The sequence below is a fragment of the Cygnus olor genome, chromosome 1, assembly GCF_009769625.2.
Source record: "Cygnus olor isolate bCygOlo1 chromosome 1, bCygOlo1.pri.v2, whole genome shotgun sequence".
Taxonomy (NCBI): domain Eukaryota; kingdom Metazoa; phylum Chordata; class Aves; order Anseriformes; family Anatidae; genus Cygnus; species Cygnus olor.
The window spans coordinates 116,322,027-116,337,275 of NC_049169.1; the positions used below are offsets into that span (position 1 = coordinate 116,322,027).

General features: G+C 46.6%; 1 protein-coding gene across 2 annotated transcripts; it reads right to left on the reverse strand.

The window, feature by feature from the left end:
* Positions 1-1,506: 1,506 nt before the first annotated feature.
* SIK1 (salt inducible kinase 1) lies at positions 1,507-14,908 on the reverse strand. 2 transcript variants are annotated; one of them, XM_040545429.1, is made up of 14 exons: positions 14,742-14,908; positions 14,349-14,563; positions 13,493-13,609; positions 10,909-10,972; positions 10,544-10,705; positions 10,155-10,279; positions 9,918-10,041; positions 8,688-8,911; positions 8,302-8,451; positions 7,568-7,690; positions 7,089-7,314; positions 6,105-6,380; positions 5,359-5,590; positions 1,507-4,555 (listed from the first exon to the last, which is right to left on the reverse strand). In XM_040545429.1, exons 2-14 carry the CDS (start codon positions 14,499-14,501, stop codon positions 4,135-4,137), a joined length of 2,397 nt encoding a protein of 798 aa, XP_040401363.1. In that variant the 5' UTR covers positions 14,502-14,563; positions 14,742-14,908; the 3' UTR covers positions 1,507-4,134. The 2 variants fall into 2 exon arrangements, with proteins under 2 accessions (XP_040401363.1, XP_040401362.1); XM_040545428.1 differs by having other exon boundaries at positions 14,349-14,785.
* Positions 14,909-15,249: the final 341 nt, after the last annotated feature.

The window sequence follows — 15,249 nt, forward strand, 5'->3', positions numbered from 1 at the left end:
ACCACACTTGAAGCAACGTTTTCCCGAGGCGCATATTTCCTTTTATTAGTTCTTAAATTAATTCTCCTTCGCTGCATGAGGTGTGCCTCATTCTCACTTTGCGGGGTGAGGAAAATGAAAGTCCCTATCACCTTCTATCTCATGCACCATGATTTTGTACAAGCAACTGCTCTCCTTTCTGCCGCTTCTCCTTTTCCAGCTGACACAGGCCGGGATGACACCAGGATGCCTCTAGTCCCCTCCTCACCGAGGTGCGACTGCTGCTGCTGGGGACACAGCCAGCGAGAAGGTTTAGGACGAGCCGTGCTTCACCCGGCGAGGGACAGTCCCTCGCCCCCAAGGCTGGGTCATGTTGGCAGCAAAGCGCTCAGCTTGCTGTTTTACACCCGATTTGCTCCATGTAAAAACAACGCGTGTTTTTCATTGCTACCGGCCTGGCATCTCCTGCCAGCTCTAAGCACTTCCTTTAAACCAAACAAAAAACACGCAAGATTTGATCATTCACTTTTGGGGCTACGTTACAGTTGCCGGCATCTGTCCCGTCTGAAAGGGAAGGGAAAAAACACCCCGATCCCAGGCAGGAAAAGGAAGGAAAAGGCACTAGGTGCTGCGCCGTGGTGTGAGAAATGAAGCCAAGAAAAACAGCACCTCAGGAGATACTGAAAACAAAACCAAACATGGTAAACAGGAGCAGAGGCAGGTTTCAGAAGAAACGCAGGAAGACAGTGACTAAAGCACCAGGAGTGGAACAGCGGACACATGGAAACTGAGCCCGGAGTGCCACGGTTTCTTTGCTCGTTTTCTTTACCATTTTACAGAAATCACAATGCTGGCGAGACCCTGCTATACCCAAGGGTCAGTCATGTCACTGCAAGCTGGTGGAGCCACGCTGGTTTATATCCACGAAGAAGCAACTTTCTCAGATTTCCCAGAATTACTAGGGTTTAAAATAATGCCCTGAGAACCTCGCTGAAAACAGCAGCTGGGATTGTTCTCAAGCCAGGTCATACTAATAAGATAGATAAAAAATAACTAGGAGTACCTCTATTATTTTTGATAGTTGCAAAAACCCTAACTTTGGATGCAGCCGTGTTGAAAACACGGCCCTAGAAAAACGTATGCATGACACTTTGCTACCAGTGCAAGAGTCACAGCAAATGCACCCAGAGCTCTTTCAGATCAAGGTGACACGGATGGATTGCTCGTCCGGTAACGACTAAACCATGCTTGACCATTTTCACTCTATAGGCTTCTCTCCCTGTCAGGTTTTATAACCCGATTACTACAGACTTGGGTTAGATTCAGACAGATTGCCGGGCAGTGAAAGGCTCAATATCCCATTATCAGATTTGTGAGCTGGCCATTCCTCTTCATTTAGTATGCAATAGAAAGTGTCAGCAACGTCCTGTGGGCTCAGGCTTCACAATGAGCCTTAACTATGCAAGGTGTATGTGCGCATCTGGAGCTCGTGTGACGCTGCAGAGAAAAAAACTCCACGGAATCAGGTGCAGGACAACAATTTTAAAACATTTTTTATTTAAATATTAAATAAAACACATCGACTAATCATTTTGGTGTACATCTCTCATTTTAACATAAGAAATAAAATGATTGTTCAGTCATGATAAAAAATAAACTATACATCTTAATTAAACCAATCACATAGTGTCTTTAAATACCCTATTGCATTGCAGTCTGCAGAACAGCACTGTCAAGATATCTACAAAAAAAACCAAACTTTTTAAAATGACCTCTTTCTGCTCCAGCAAGAATTCCAAAGAGGTTCTACAGCAATTGGAAAAGAAAAAAAAAAATACTATGAAAGTAAAGTGCTTGTCATTGCTTAGGACAGGAAACAAAAGAATCTGTGGCCTTTTGATCCATGGCATTTAAACAGAACAAATATTGAAGAGGAAATTCTGCGTTTTAAGTATGTGTGCTACCCCTTACAAAACTGAAGGCAAGTTGCTGCTTTGTGACGAGCTGGCTTCTTCTCACCCCCCTCTCTCCAGCCACCTCCAGATAACATTTTGTTGTTGTTTGCTTTGTTTTTAAACCGCTGTAATTTAGCACGAGACTTTGGTGTTTCCTCTGCTGCAAGGCACCACACATTCAGAAATTGAGCTCAAGCAATTTTCTCTCCCTGTGAAGCTTCCAGACCACGTAGCAGCAGTGGCAAGCTGGAGATGCACCAATACAGACACACAGGTACTACACACAGATAAAGAGGTTGTTTATGGAGAGCCACAGACAGAGCCACAGGACATCTTTAGCCATTCCTACTCCCACCAAGTAACCTAGTCAATCTTTGGCTTTTTTCTTTTTTTTTTTTTTTTTTTTTTTAGAAACAAACCAAAAACGAGAAAACATGTATCTATATTATTTGCAAACGCGTAATACTGCAGGTTGCACGAAGCCAAGGTAACTTGAAGGCACCCTGTGTCACGCTTGGGAGATGGGTCCTTAAAGCATTCTGACAAAAATGCGACTATTTTCCGACCTTCCAACGGTAACTTCCAGCTGTTTGCTCACCTGCTTCCAAAGCTTGAACGCCCTACCCTGCCCGTCGCTGTAGGGGCACGGCCTGCTCTCCCCCTTATACCTAAGCACATCTCCTGTTGACGCCAACAGAAGTCACGCTCCGCCTTGGGAGGAGGGGTGGGGTTTATACCAGAAACACAATATAAGCATATTACAAAATATAAAAAATAACTAGTGTTACATAGTTTTCTGCTTCCTATTTATATACATATACAGCATTAAAAACCATACGAAAAAACACCTACCTAATCCAAAACCTCATTTTGCTAGTATGCCAAAAACAAACCAACCCAAAACAAACACCCAAAGATTGTGCTGTTTTACTCACTTTTAATACAGTTTTGTTCAGAAATAGCTGTACTCCGTGAGAGTAGAATTCTGTTCTAGCCTGTTCCTTTTGTCTTTGTCAGTATAGAATTATAACCTCAATATTGCACATTTCCCCAAGAGTCAGTTCTATTTGGACCCTGATAATGAAATGCATAAAAACATAATTAGCAGCGGAAATAACGATGTGCAGCGCTAAGAAATACCCCTCAGGCAACTTGGAGGCACTCTCTAGGAGGGCTTTTTAGAAGGAAAGCCCTTCCCGCCACCCCGCCAGCGATAACGGTTCCCTCCTCAGTGCCTCTGCAGGAATATGAAAAAACTTAGTGTTTATAAAGAGATTCCTAGTGATCGTTTAGACCAACAAAATACACACGTGTGCATGCGTGTATACATACGTATACACACAGCACCCCAAAAAAAACATCCCTGCAGAAGACCAGACAGTACGTAATTTGGATCCTGATATCAAGGGATACATTTTTCAAGAGATTACTTGCTTCTGTGCTAATTATAAGGTTGTTTGGTTGTTGGTGTGGTTGGTTTTTAAAGGTTTTCCAGCTGATACATAAAGCAGAAAAGTTCACAGTTTTCATTTAAAGTATACATATCTGGGAGGTGCGGAATGGGGAGGTTGGTTCCTTTAAAATTAAAAGCGTTAACAGGAGGAGAAAAAAACAAATGGCAATGCTTCCATTTTTGTCTTCTGTGAATGCATAAATGCTGCATGCCACTGGTTTTCTGTTTATTTTCCTTAAAAGAGGTAATCATCTTCACAAACCCATAAGTGAATATTGTGAAAAAGGGAGGCTCTGGTCCCTTCTTTGAAAAGCCTCTCCCTGCTGTGTCACCACTACCGACAGCTGCTAATCTTGCATAACAGCGGAGCTGTATTGGTCTGACTTGAGTACAGTACCGAAGAGTTCTTCCCCAACCACATCCCTCCCTGTCCCCACAAATGCCCCACCCATCTTCCCCATCATTATTTTTCCTTTTAAAAAAAAATTCAATTTCTATTCATATTTGTTCAGTGCAAGAGTAGTAGAAGCAAAAAGACATACATATTGCTTGGTTCAGTTCTATAAAGTTGCTAGCTTTCTGAGCCAGACAGCCTCTTCACATACTTCAAAATTTATTGCTTCTGAGAGTCACTCGTCCGCACGACGCCAGCCAGCCACGGACCTACACGTGCCACGGAGCAGCGGTGCAAGTTCTTCGCAAAAAAAACAAAAACCACAGCAGCGTCAGCTGCAGCAGCCAGAGCTCTCATTTGACCAGGACAAACTTCCCTAGCTGGTTGGAAGTCAGGTCCTCCATCTCACAGTCCCCGTGCTGCACAGTGACAGCCTCGTAGCTCGGAGACTGCGCGGAGAAACTCTGCTGCTGAGAGAAGGTGGTGCCAGCGGGAGAGACGCTGCTGCTGATGTACAGGTGAGTGTCTAGGAGGTGAGCTGCTGAGGACACCGGTGACACGCTGACACCAAAGAAGTGAGGTTGGAGCAGCTGGCTGTTGCCACCAAAGGCCAGCTCAAAGGAGTTCTCTCTTTGTAGCTCGGACAAGAGAAGAGAATTGGATGTTTTGCAGGTACCTGCGCTATCAGAGGAGGGGAGGCCGCTGGTCGCAGGTGTCTGAGACGTCTGGGGACAAGCTGGCTGGAGTAGCTGGTGATGCTGGAGCTGCAGCATTCTGAACAAAGGCCGAGGGTGGAAGACGTTAACTTGCGTTGCCAGGACGGGTTCATGTTTTCCTTCCTCCTTTCCTGCCCCAACCCCCGATCCCAACTTGCCCCCCCCCCCCCCCCTTTTTTTTTTTTTTTTTTTTGTCTTTCTCCACTGAACCTCTCCTTACCCAGCCAGCAAAATTAAAGCAACGACCACGCCAGGTCGCTGTGTTTTCACTTGGTTTTTCCTCATGTCGGAGAGGGAGACTATCACCAGAAAGCTATCTAGTCACAGTGTGGCCAGCTAATAATAGATGTTCTAGAGACAACGTGTGCAGATAAACCGGAAGCACAATTTTCCATCTCGCTTCTCTGGGAATGAAGAGGTGCCACCGCACATGACATTTGAGGCCACTGGAACCGTGCCTCCTTTGTGGGCTGTAACTTTTCCAAATTACAAGGTCTCACTTCCTCGCCATGGGAAAATTACAGGAGGAGGCAGAGGAGGAAAGAAATCATTCCCAAAACTAACAAAGAAAAATACAGCTTGCAGTGGGGAGAAGTAATGTTTTCCCCCACGGTACCCAACTGCTTCTCAATCCAGCAACCTCCGAATGCTTGGCCATCGAGATTTTGGAGTGGAACTGCACGTCCTGCGTTACGCATGCCAGCGCAGGAAGCCACAAAGGAAGCTAAGCAGTTTATCTGCTGCCACACAGCACGGGTGAGAGGAAAGGAATCCCCAGTGACTCAACTCCCCAGTCTCTTTTGCCCCTAACCAAAGCAACCCCTAGGAAAATAGTAAAACTCCTCCAGGCCGGCTTCTCACCTCTGCTGCTGTAGCACCTCTTCCAGGAGGCTTCTTCCCTCTCTGCTGCTCCCGCCGTTGCTGTACAGGCAGGTGCTCGGCTGCGTGTGTTGGAAAGGGCTCATGGCACTCCTTGCTGCCCGAGATGAGGAGGACTGACACACCTGCCGAGCAAAGCCTTTGATTTTATTCAAGCCGAGAAACCCTTTGGCTCGAGCGTTCTTCCGCAGCTGCTGCCTAAAAGCCTTCAAGCCTGTGGGACACGAGGAAAAGAAACGCACTTTAATCCTCCTGAGCATTTGCCTAGGAGCCTGCTTTACAGACCAGCCCTTCTGGGCAGCTGCCTTCATTTGCGTGAGCACGCGCTACACGTACGCGTGACCCTTGGGCTCACGCTCACCGCTCTGCCTGATGGCCAGAGCAGAACTGACGTGACAGAACAGGGTCTGGGACAGCTGCACCCTCGTGTAGATGGGCACACGCACAGCAAGGGACAAAGCTGTTAGGAAACACAATGTGCATTCCGTATTTTAGGAAGAGGGTGGAGCTTGCCGTCCCACTCACAGCGGCAGAAATATCTTCATGGGCATGCTGAAGCAGCATGTGAGAGCCTCCCGTCTCAGAACCTTCCTCAGGGACTATGAACACGAGAGGCAGAATGCCTCAGGGTAACCCTAACACAGAGGAGCAAGCCCCTGCATGCTTCCCTCTCCCAGTGGCCGTCGGAAGGGTGCGAAACCCCAGCAGTAAAGCGAGGAAGGAGTTACCTTGAGTTAATGAGGTATCAGATGCTCGCCTTCCTTCTTGGAAGCTGACAGGCAGGAGGGAAGCACCTCCCATGCAGCCCTGGGCCTGTAACACCGGAGCGTCAGACTGGGAAGCTAGGAAGGGTGATGTCATCCTGGCTGCGGCCGGGCTCCCCGTCATTACTTGACCTGCCAAGCAGCTGCTCAGGGCCACGGAGCTGTCATTTGAAGATGAAGTAAGGCAGCTGTCTGAACTAGTTCCCTCTGTGGGGCTCGCTGAGGAGGAAATGACTATACCTGCAGAGGGGAAGGAAGGACAGAAAGAGCATTCCCAAGATGAGTACGGGAAGGAACGAGCGTGACATCAGAGCATTCTGCCCACCTACACTGGCACTAATTAGCAGCTGCGAGCCAGCGAGGTGTCCAGCAGCTCGTGCTGTCACAGCGCCTGACTCCAGCACGGGGCCACCGACGTAAAACCTGCCTGGCTCCTGCCCAGCCAGCAGGGCTCTGCCAGCATCTCCGGGCTTACGGGGTTTCTTAGCACAACAATCCGACGTGGGATTTTTGCTTTGTGAGCATTTCTGCTCGTTTAGCTCAAGGGGGTTGGATGTGTACCCAATACAGTTAGTGATGACCTTGTTTTTTTTTTTGTTTGTTTGCCTATGTTTTTTTTTTGTTTTGTTTTAAAAATCAGTCGCACATGCGACCACACCCACCCACCCAAACAGTGAAACAAGCAGAGAAGGGTTATGTCCTGCTTGTGAGGACGCTTCCTCTAAAATGATCCAGGTAAAATTTAACAGTGCAGAGTCCCTTCCTGGAGAGCCCCACTTATTTAAGGGAAGACAGACATGAGGAGAGTAGACTAGACCTCTTTTCTGGGCTTTCCTACCCCAGTCAAGGTAAAATCAGCACATTCTCCCCAAACATTTGGCTGCTGGGGCGCTCCTTCTCTGTGCTTTTCCTCTAGCTAAGGACAACCTTCACCTCTCCCAGACTTACATGGAGGGGCACGCTGATAGAAATGAGTGGTGACTTCAGCCAGCGTGTGCCTCCGGCTGGTGTTGCTGGGGATGCGGATGGGGTGGTCGTACGCCTTAATTTCGTCTTCCAGCTCCTTCTCTTGCCTTACTTCTTCGCTAATGGTGGTCTCCAGCAGGCTGTTGGGGGAGATGGAGCGGTTCCGAAAGAGCCCATTGAAGTTGGGATCCACAGGAAAGAACACAGGCTGCAAAACACATCAGTTCACAGACTGAAGGGCGTTTCACTTATTTCCGCACTACATTTTAATACTCTTCACAGCTCTGGGGCATGCGTTCCGTAGGTGTACCGTTTGAGAAGCTACTGCAACACCATGCCCAAGTGCAAAACAAAAGATTCAAGGCAGAGAACAACAGTCACAAACTGTTGTTTTGGATCAACACAACAATTAAAAAAACACAACAAGACAAGTTACACGCAGGGCAGCTGAGAACACCAACCTGTAATGGATTGTTCATGTCACAGTCCATTTCTGCCTGCAAGGATGGCTGAATCAGACTCTGAGGTTGCTGGTAAAGCAGAGATGATCGCAGGGTTTCACTAGTGAGACTGTCCTGAGGCATCTGAAGGCAGAGAGAGATGCACAGAAGCCATCACACACCGCAGTTCGTGTGATTCTTCAAACACTCAAGGCTCAAGGAATTTCAGAGACACCTTCTGTGCGAGCCTTCTCCACGCACTTTCTATCAAAATTAACAAAGCTGCTCTTTCAATGCCAACACAAACACAAAGTTCCTTCTCCTAACTCAGGCAATTAAACTGGAAGTACAGTTTGAAAAGGCACCAGGAGCGCACTTTAAAGGGGGGTGGGGGTGAGGAAAAGAAAAAGAATGTCAGAAAAAACACAAACTGAATCACCGAGTACTTCTGAGGATCCTACAGGGTGTGTAACAAAGAAAACGTAAGCGATCCATGCCTGAGAAGGCAGCCTAATCTTCTGGCTCATTACTGAGCCGCACCAGAGGCGAACTGCTCTCTGGATCACGACCCACAGGCCGTTAGTATTCCATCAGCATCCTGCTGACGAACAGTAGGCTGCATCCTATCAGAGGGCACAGATATCGGAATCGGTTCTCAGAAGCCTCAGGGTTGCAGTCTTGTATTTCCCACAGAAAGTGGCAGGAAAAAAGAGAACACACATACAGCCTCCCAGGTAGGTAACGCCCTTCCTCACCTCGACATTGCTGATCTCGGAGCTCCTCGGCCTTTGCTGACGGCCAGTCGCTGGACGACTCGATAGCTGGCTGCTTCGATACTCCTTGAGCCGCTCCAAGAGCAGGTAATAAATTGCAGCAAAGTGGTTGTAGCTGCTGTTTTGTAGAGACTAGAAGACATCAAAAGAACCTTTGAGTAACAGATAACTCGAGATATAAGCAGCCACAACTCATTGTTAAGGCTTCATAACACTGTACTCATAAAAATAGTTAAAATCCAGAAGGACAGCGTGAATTTTACTACACTGTGACACTGGATTAAGGCCGGTCACTGAACAACACACGACTGCACCACTGGCATGCTGGTAGTCACTGAAAATATATTTAAGGGACAAGCACTTCTCACCTCCACAGTCCTCTGCCTGTCGATGCCAAGTGTCTGCATGATCCCAAGGACCTGTTCATTGTAGTCGCCCAGGTTGGAGTTGTAGTTTTGCATGGAGAAGGACAAAGACTGCTGCTGCTGAAGAAACGGGTCAGCTTGCATCCACTTGTGCTGCTTTATTTGGGAAATAGTTATTCGTTTTGTTGGGTCCACGACCAACATCCGTCGGATTAGCGTTTCACAGTCTGGATGACAAAGATAAACTCATGAGCAAGGGGTGAAAATGACAGTCCAGTCCCAGGTCATTGCTAAGAAACCTTCCCACCACCAGTGTTTGCTGTCTGTGAAAATGGGAATTAAGAGATTTTTGATTAGCTGATGCATGGTGTGACTACTAAATATTCAAACCAACACAGGAAAGGCCAACATACATTTCATAAAAGCAACGTGTCACTACAGGAAATGAAGCTGTAGTGGCTAGCAGCAGGTTTCAGGTGGCTTTCCGCCTTGCAGCAGGGCTAATTGTGAGTGGATGCAGGTTTAAATCCACTTGGGGCAGGTCAGAATTCAGTACAGAACTACTGTACAACTACTGTACATACTCTGATACAACTTCCTGGTCCATGCCTACTGCTAATTTGTTTATAACCGGGGAATCAAAGCCATTCATGGCTAAAACTGATAAAGGTCACACTTCAAAAGATATTATTCGCTTGAAGAGAGAGGCACATTCACTTTTCTGCATCCAAATCAGGGACAGGTGATATTACGCCTCAGTTCCTTTTTCTCACCAGCCTGTTCGAGCGCAAGCATTCAAGAAACAGTGCTAAGCCTCACTATTTCTGCTCCCCTTGGCAGCAAAGCCACGCTGAAAAGTTCCCTTTCTGCATAGTTTGAGCATCTTAGAACTACACCCATGTCAGCATTGCAGGCTCATTAAAAGTCTGTTTTCTCTCTTTTCTAAATGATTATTTCTTCAGCTAGGGTTTCAATTATTTTTGTAATCCACAGAGGTACTCTGAGAAAGGAAACGACAGCGTTTTAGATGCGCCATGAAGTAGATATCAGAAAAGAAAGCATGTACAACCAGGCCCTGAAGTCCTACCCTACAGAAATTACTGGATGCATAACGACAAGGGGATTGCCAGCTGCAAAACCAGTCCCATCTGTCACTGCCCAAAGAAGAAACAGGACAACTATTCCTTTACTCGCAGTTCCTTTTCTAACATTAAGGATCTGAATAAAAAGCACCTTCGGACATGAAGTATGGGATGCGGAACCGCCCCTCCAGCACTCTTTGCCTCAGAGTTGGTAAGTTGGGTCCGTCAAAAGGCAGAGAACCACAGACGAGGACGTACAGCACCACCCCAAGGCTCTGTCAACAGAAAACAGCACAGCGTATGAGCGACTCCAGCAGAAGCAATGGTTTTGAAAGCCCACAGCCCCTAAGAAACTGTGAAATGCAAATTCTGAGAATTTCAAGCTCACCCATATATCAAGGTGAGGGCCTTCATATTCCTTGCCTTCAAACACTTCTGGAGCTGCATAGGGCGGGCTTCCACACCAAGTGGAGAGGGGTTCTCCTGACTTGTAGAAGTTTCCAAAGCCAAAGTCTGGAAGGAAGATGAAAATCTGAGGTAAGACATCGCTCAACCACATGCAACCATTTCAGAAGTAGCAGAAAACGTGTTGCTTTGTTCTCCACACATCCATTTGAACTACTCTTTTTTTTGTCCAGAACAAACGTACATAGAACTATCAGTAACTTTTACTTAATTTTTAGTTACCGTAAGTACATTTATTGGATCACACTAGGGAGACTGAGTTTGACTACATGCCTAACGCTGTTTATAGAGTAAGCGTGCATTTCTTATTACCTGCTAACTTGATATTCATGTTAGCATCTAGCAGAAGGTTCTCTGTTTTGAGATCTCTATGCACTATGTGGTGGCTGTGACAATATTCCACCGCCGAAAGAATCTGCCAGAACTTCTTCCGTGCTTCGCTTTCACTCAAGTGCCCGTTGGAGGTCAGATGATCTGCAAGACCAAAAAGGACGCACAAAATTTAGAAACACCTGGAGGAAGCTTTTTGTAATATTCCATGTGCTGTACTTGCTTTTTGACAGCTGACAACACCAAGCCTGGATTTGTAGCCAGAACATATATTACTCAGGACTGGCAGCAACAAAGCCACAACTTCTAAACCTAAAGAACCATTAGCTACTGCAGCGAGAACTTACCAAACATTTCTCCATTCTTTGCAAACTCAGTAACAATGTAAAGCATATCCTTTGTCTCCATAACCTGTCAAGACACAAGAAAGGACACGCTTAAAGAAATGCAGACCTCTGTAGTTTCTTTCATTTAGAGAAACGTATTCTCAGACTTATCAGTTCAATTATTTATTTGCTGCAGCAGCTGGCAGTAAAGACATCTAATTTTGCACCACAACGATCTTTCCTAGCAAACTGGTAATGAAAAAGGTAACAAATCACTGCTCATGCCTACAACATACAACAGCTTCCCGTGCCATTGTTCTTCTCACCATTACCATGCCACCTAATCTCCATAAGATAACTGGTGAGCACTTCCATACTTTCGTACACTTCCCTAAATTCCTTTTTTTTTGTTAAAATATGCATATAAAGTTTTATAATTCACTGGACATATTTTGAGCACTCAAAGACACTTAAATTTACTTAGTCATCTTTGTTTCATGGCTAGCAGGTACTCAGATCACAGGAGATACCTAGAACTTGGAAAATCAGGAAGTCATTCATATCAGACACCCCACTCCCATTCAGCGTTGGCTGGGGACGTGGCAAGCCTCCCATGCAAGTGAAGATAGGTAGCTGTTTGTGTAATTGCACTGCCTGAGGCACACCAACAACTGTCAATATATTGCTCAACATTCACCTATCAATCTTGTGTCAACTTCCTCTGACACTTGTTATTTTGCACATCTTTGGAGGGAAAACACAAACAAATAATGCTGAGTGTTTTCGAATTCATATTCGATTACTACGTTGTGTCTTTTAAATGTTGCCTTTCAGGTTTAAAAACAAAAAAAAAAGAACAAAAAAAACACACAAAAAAAACATTTCCCTAGAACTGGACACAAAAGGAACAGGTATTTTGTTTTGGAAGCAGGAGGCTCGCAACAGGTTAACAATCAAACAAGCGCCAATACGACTTCAAAGGCTGCAGTTTCCAGCCTCCTAAAAGTAACCTTTTTCAAAGTCTCTCGTCCTCCCCTCACTACAAGTACACACAGACACAAAACGAAAATAAACAAACAGGGAGCAAAGGAAGAGAGGTTCCCAATTTAAAAAAAATGAAGGAAAGTGTTCTGGGAAAGTTGCCAGCTGGATGAAATTAAGACGCCGCGCTGAAACTAAAACAATGATGAAATAATACAAGAACACACACCCTACATCGGCATGTCATCTAATTCCATCCCTGCTTCTCAGTCTCCACCAAACAGGTAAAGCATCGATTCCAACAACAAAGAAAAGAAAACTGCTGAAAAAAAATTACGGCGCACTACCAACGTCATTTGCTCAGTCAAGTGAAGTGGTTCAACTAGATGGAATTTAACCTGCTTTTCTAAAAGCTTCAAAATAGTATTTAGTATTTTCACCCACATCATTCCACTGAAATGAAATCAACAGGACTGTTAGAATGTTTCGGTATATCCTATACTGCCCTATGGGCAACGATGACGTCAGATGTTAACGCAGAACCATTTTTGTTATGATGTTTAATACTATAAATATCAGGCACTTTGTGTGTGTCAAGGTCTTTAAAAATAATGCCTTGCCGAAGCACCTGCCTTACTGGCTTTTCAGCCTTACACATTAATTAACTTTGTTTTTTTTTTAAGCTAACAAACCCAACGGTAAGATTGCAGCTGGTCATAGTGTGTGCTACTGCACATGGCATTTCAGACCTGCTGCTTCTTTCTTCTGCTACTCCTCCCCCCGCCCTTCTGGACAGGTCCAGACGGACTGTGATACCTCATCTTCTTCTCCAATCCACATGGCACTATTTAAGATGATTAAGAGGAACTTACACCAAATGCTAATTAGATCAAATGTTTAGAATTTGCAAAGCAGTCCTTGCTCACTAGACAGCTGTGATCCTGTTTTCTGCACAACACATTAATTTGTTCTGACTGTTAAAAAAACGAACAGTGCAGAAACTGAACAAAACTAAATCAAAATTCATACTGTGAAACTCTACAAGTGAAAAGATATTTTAAAATTATTTTTAAAACTATGCGAACTGGAGTGGAATAACCAAAAAGGTCATTTTCAGACATATTTTAAGATATCAACATTTGTAGACTTTTTTTTTTTTCTGGTGATTTTAAAGCCCTTCCACTTATGGCAAGCCCAACTTTTGCGCACGCGACTCTGCTGTCCTAAAAGAGTTTAAGTCCTCCTCTTATCAAAAGTACATAAGAAGTTCTGACCTTCTACACTGGAAAAGCAGAGGAGTTAGGAAGGCAAGTTAACTGTAGAAGTTCAGATAGTTCGTTTCAGATCAAGAAACGGATTTCAGTCTGTTTTAATGGTTTTGTTTTGATCGTTTTGTTTTAATCAATTTGCCATATAGTCGTCTAATTACCAGAATCTTGTTCAAAGAATGATGAATGACTTTAAAAAAAAACAAAACAAACAAACAAAAAAAAAACAGTTTTTGTAGAAAACACTTTAAATAAACTATTTCAATTTGCGTTTTCTCTGCAAATATTTGATGTGAAATCATGTGCAAGACATGCGTATGTCATTTGCATGCTGTGCTTCAAAGCCGACCTCTTACCTGGTATAGCTTGATAATGTGGGGATGATTCAAAAGCTTCATTATCTGAACTTCTCTATAAATCTTCTCCAGGTTGCTTGGGTCTAACCTTGTTTTGTCTATTATTTTTATTGCAACCTGCAGATTAAAGAATTAAGAAAATAAAACAACTCCAGGCATTGCAAAATAGGTATTCCTAGAAAAAAAAAACAAACACAGCACCACATGCAAAACCACACGCAAACTCACAAAATCCACGTAAAGTAGCCTCTAAAGTACAGTCCCGACAAAGCTGATTTTTCTGAACTGCACTGAATTTACAACAAAGCGTTTTCATTTTTCTTTTCTACGTCAAAGGATTACACATAAGGTAGCGAAAAGAACTTTAGAAATTAGCACTGGGCAGGATTTGGTAAGTCTTTTAACCCACCCCATGCTAGCGAAAAACTGATTTCTGTAACAGACTGTTTTCTACTCGAGCGATCAGTGTGACTTTGACATGTACCACACATGGAAATACAGTTGCATGCCCATTAGGAAATCATCTCCGCGAACACTGCAAGTTCTTTGTTCTCCAAATGTACGCGCTGAATGAAAAAATTAAACCTGTCTAAAGAGTTCAAGAGCTCCTCAGTCTGTTGGACTCTTAGAGAAGTAGAAGGGATGGAGAGAAGGTATCGTGGTAGTTGGTGATGTTATTTTTGATGTGTTCTTGCTTTAGTTTTACACCAACTCCGTGGGGCACGGGCTGCTGGTACTGCGGTGAGAAAGCACGGAGTTTGCTGCCGGGCTTTTCACCTTCTGTGCCGCTTTCTTTTGTTGTGTTTGTAAAGAAAACCCCGTCTGGGCTCTCCCCTATCTCCCTAGCCGCACTCACCTGCGTTTTGGTCACCCTGTGCCGGGCCAGCTTCACCACGGCGAAGTTGCCTTTCCCCAGCGTCCTCTCGATGTCGTAGAAGCCGACTCGCAGCGGCCGCTGCTGAGCTGGCTTGGCGGCGGGCACGGCGGCGTACTCTGACATGATCACCATGGTTCAGGCGGGCGGCGGGCGAAGGCACCGCCGCGTTCAGGACGGCAGCATGGGCGCTGCACCTGCACGGGAGACACCGGAGTCGGTCAGGGTCCCCCTCACACCGGCGGCCGCGGCTCCGGCGGGAGGCGCCCGGCGGAGCCGCGGCCGCCCCGCTCCCCTCACAGCCCTCCGCGCTCCCCTCACAGCCGCGACCGTTGGTGCGCGACCGTTGGCGGGCGGCCGTTGCCGCGCCCGTACCTGGCGCGCGCTCCCCGCGGCTCGCGCCGGGCTCTGCCGCCGCGCGGCTAGGGTGTGAGGGAGGGAGGGAGGCAGCGCGCATGCGCGGCGACGAGGGGGAGGGAGGGGGGCATCCCGCGTGCTCCCTCCTCCCTCCTCCCCCCTCCCCTCCTCCTCCCCCCGCCCCTCCTCGGCCCGCTCCTCCTCCCCCGCCCACCGGCGAAAAGCCGAGCCGGGCCCCATTGACGTCACGTTTGACGCCAGAGAGACGCGCGGCCCGGCGCGGGGCTGGAGGGGAGCGAGACGGCGCGGCGTTGCCAGGCAACGGGCGGCGCTGACGCGCGCGCTGATGGAGCCGTCGCCAGGGAGACGGGGGGGCGGTGACGTCAGGGAGGGAGGGGAGGGGGCACCTGGGTCTCCGGCCCGCTCCCCTCCCCGCCCCGCCCCGCTGCTGTCACGTGACGCCCGCCATCTCGCGGCGGGGTCGCCCCCTGCCGGCGCGCGGCCGTTAACCGCCGTTAAGCGCCCG

Excerpts from the sequence above, each read along its gene's own strand:
- SIK1 (XM_040545429.1), bottom strand. The coding sequence starts at position 14,501 with ATGGTGATCATGTCAGAGTACGCCGCCGTGCCCGCCGCCAAGCCAGCT. Across the intron at positions 13,610-14,348 it reads ACAGGGTGACCAAAACGCAG|GTTGCAATAAAAATAATAGA; the intron begins GTGAGTGCGGCT and ends TTTAATCTGCAG. Across the intron at positions 8,912-9,917 it reads CCCATACTTCATGTCCGAAG|ACTGTGAAACGCTAATCCGA; the intron begins GTGCTTTTTATT and ends TTTGTCATCCAG.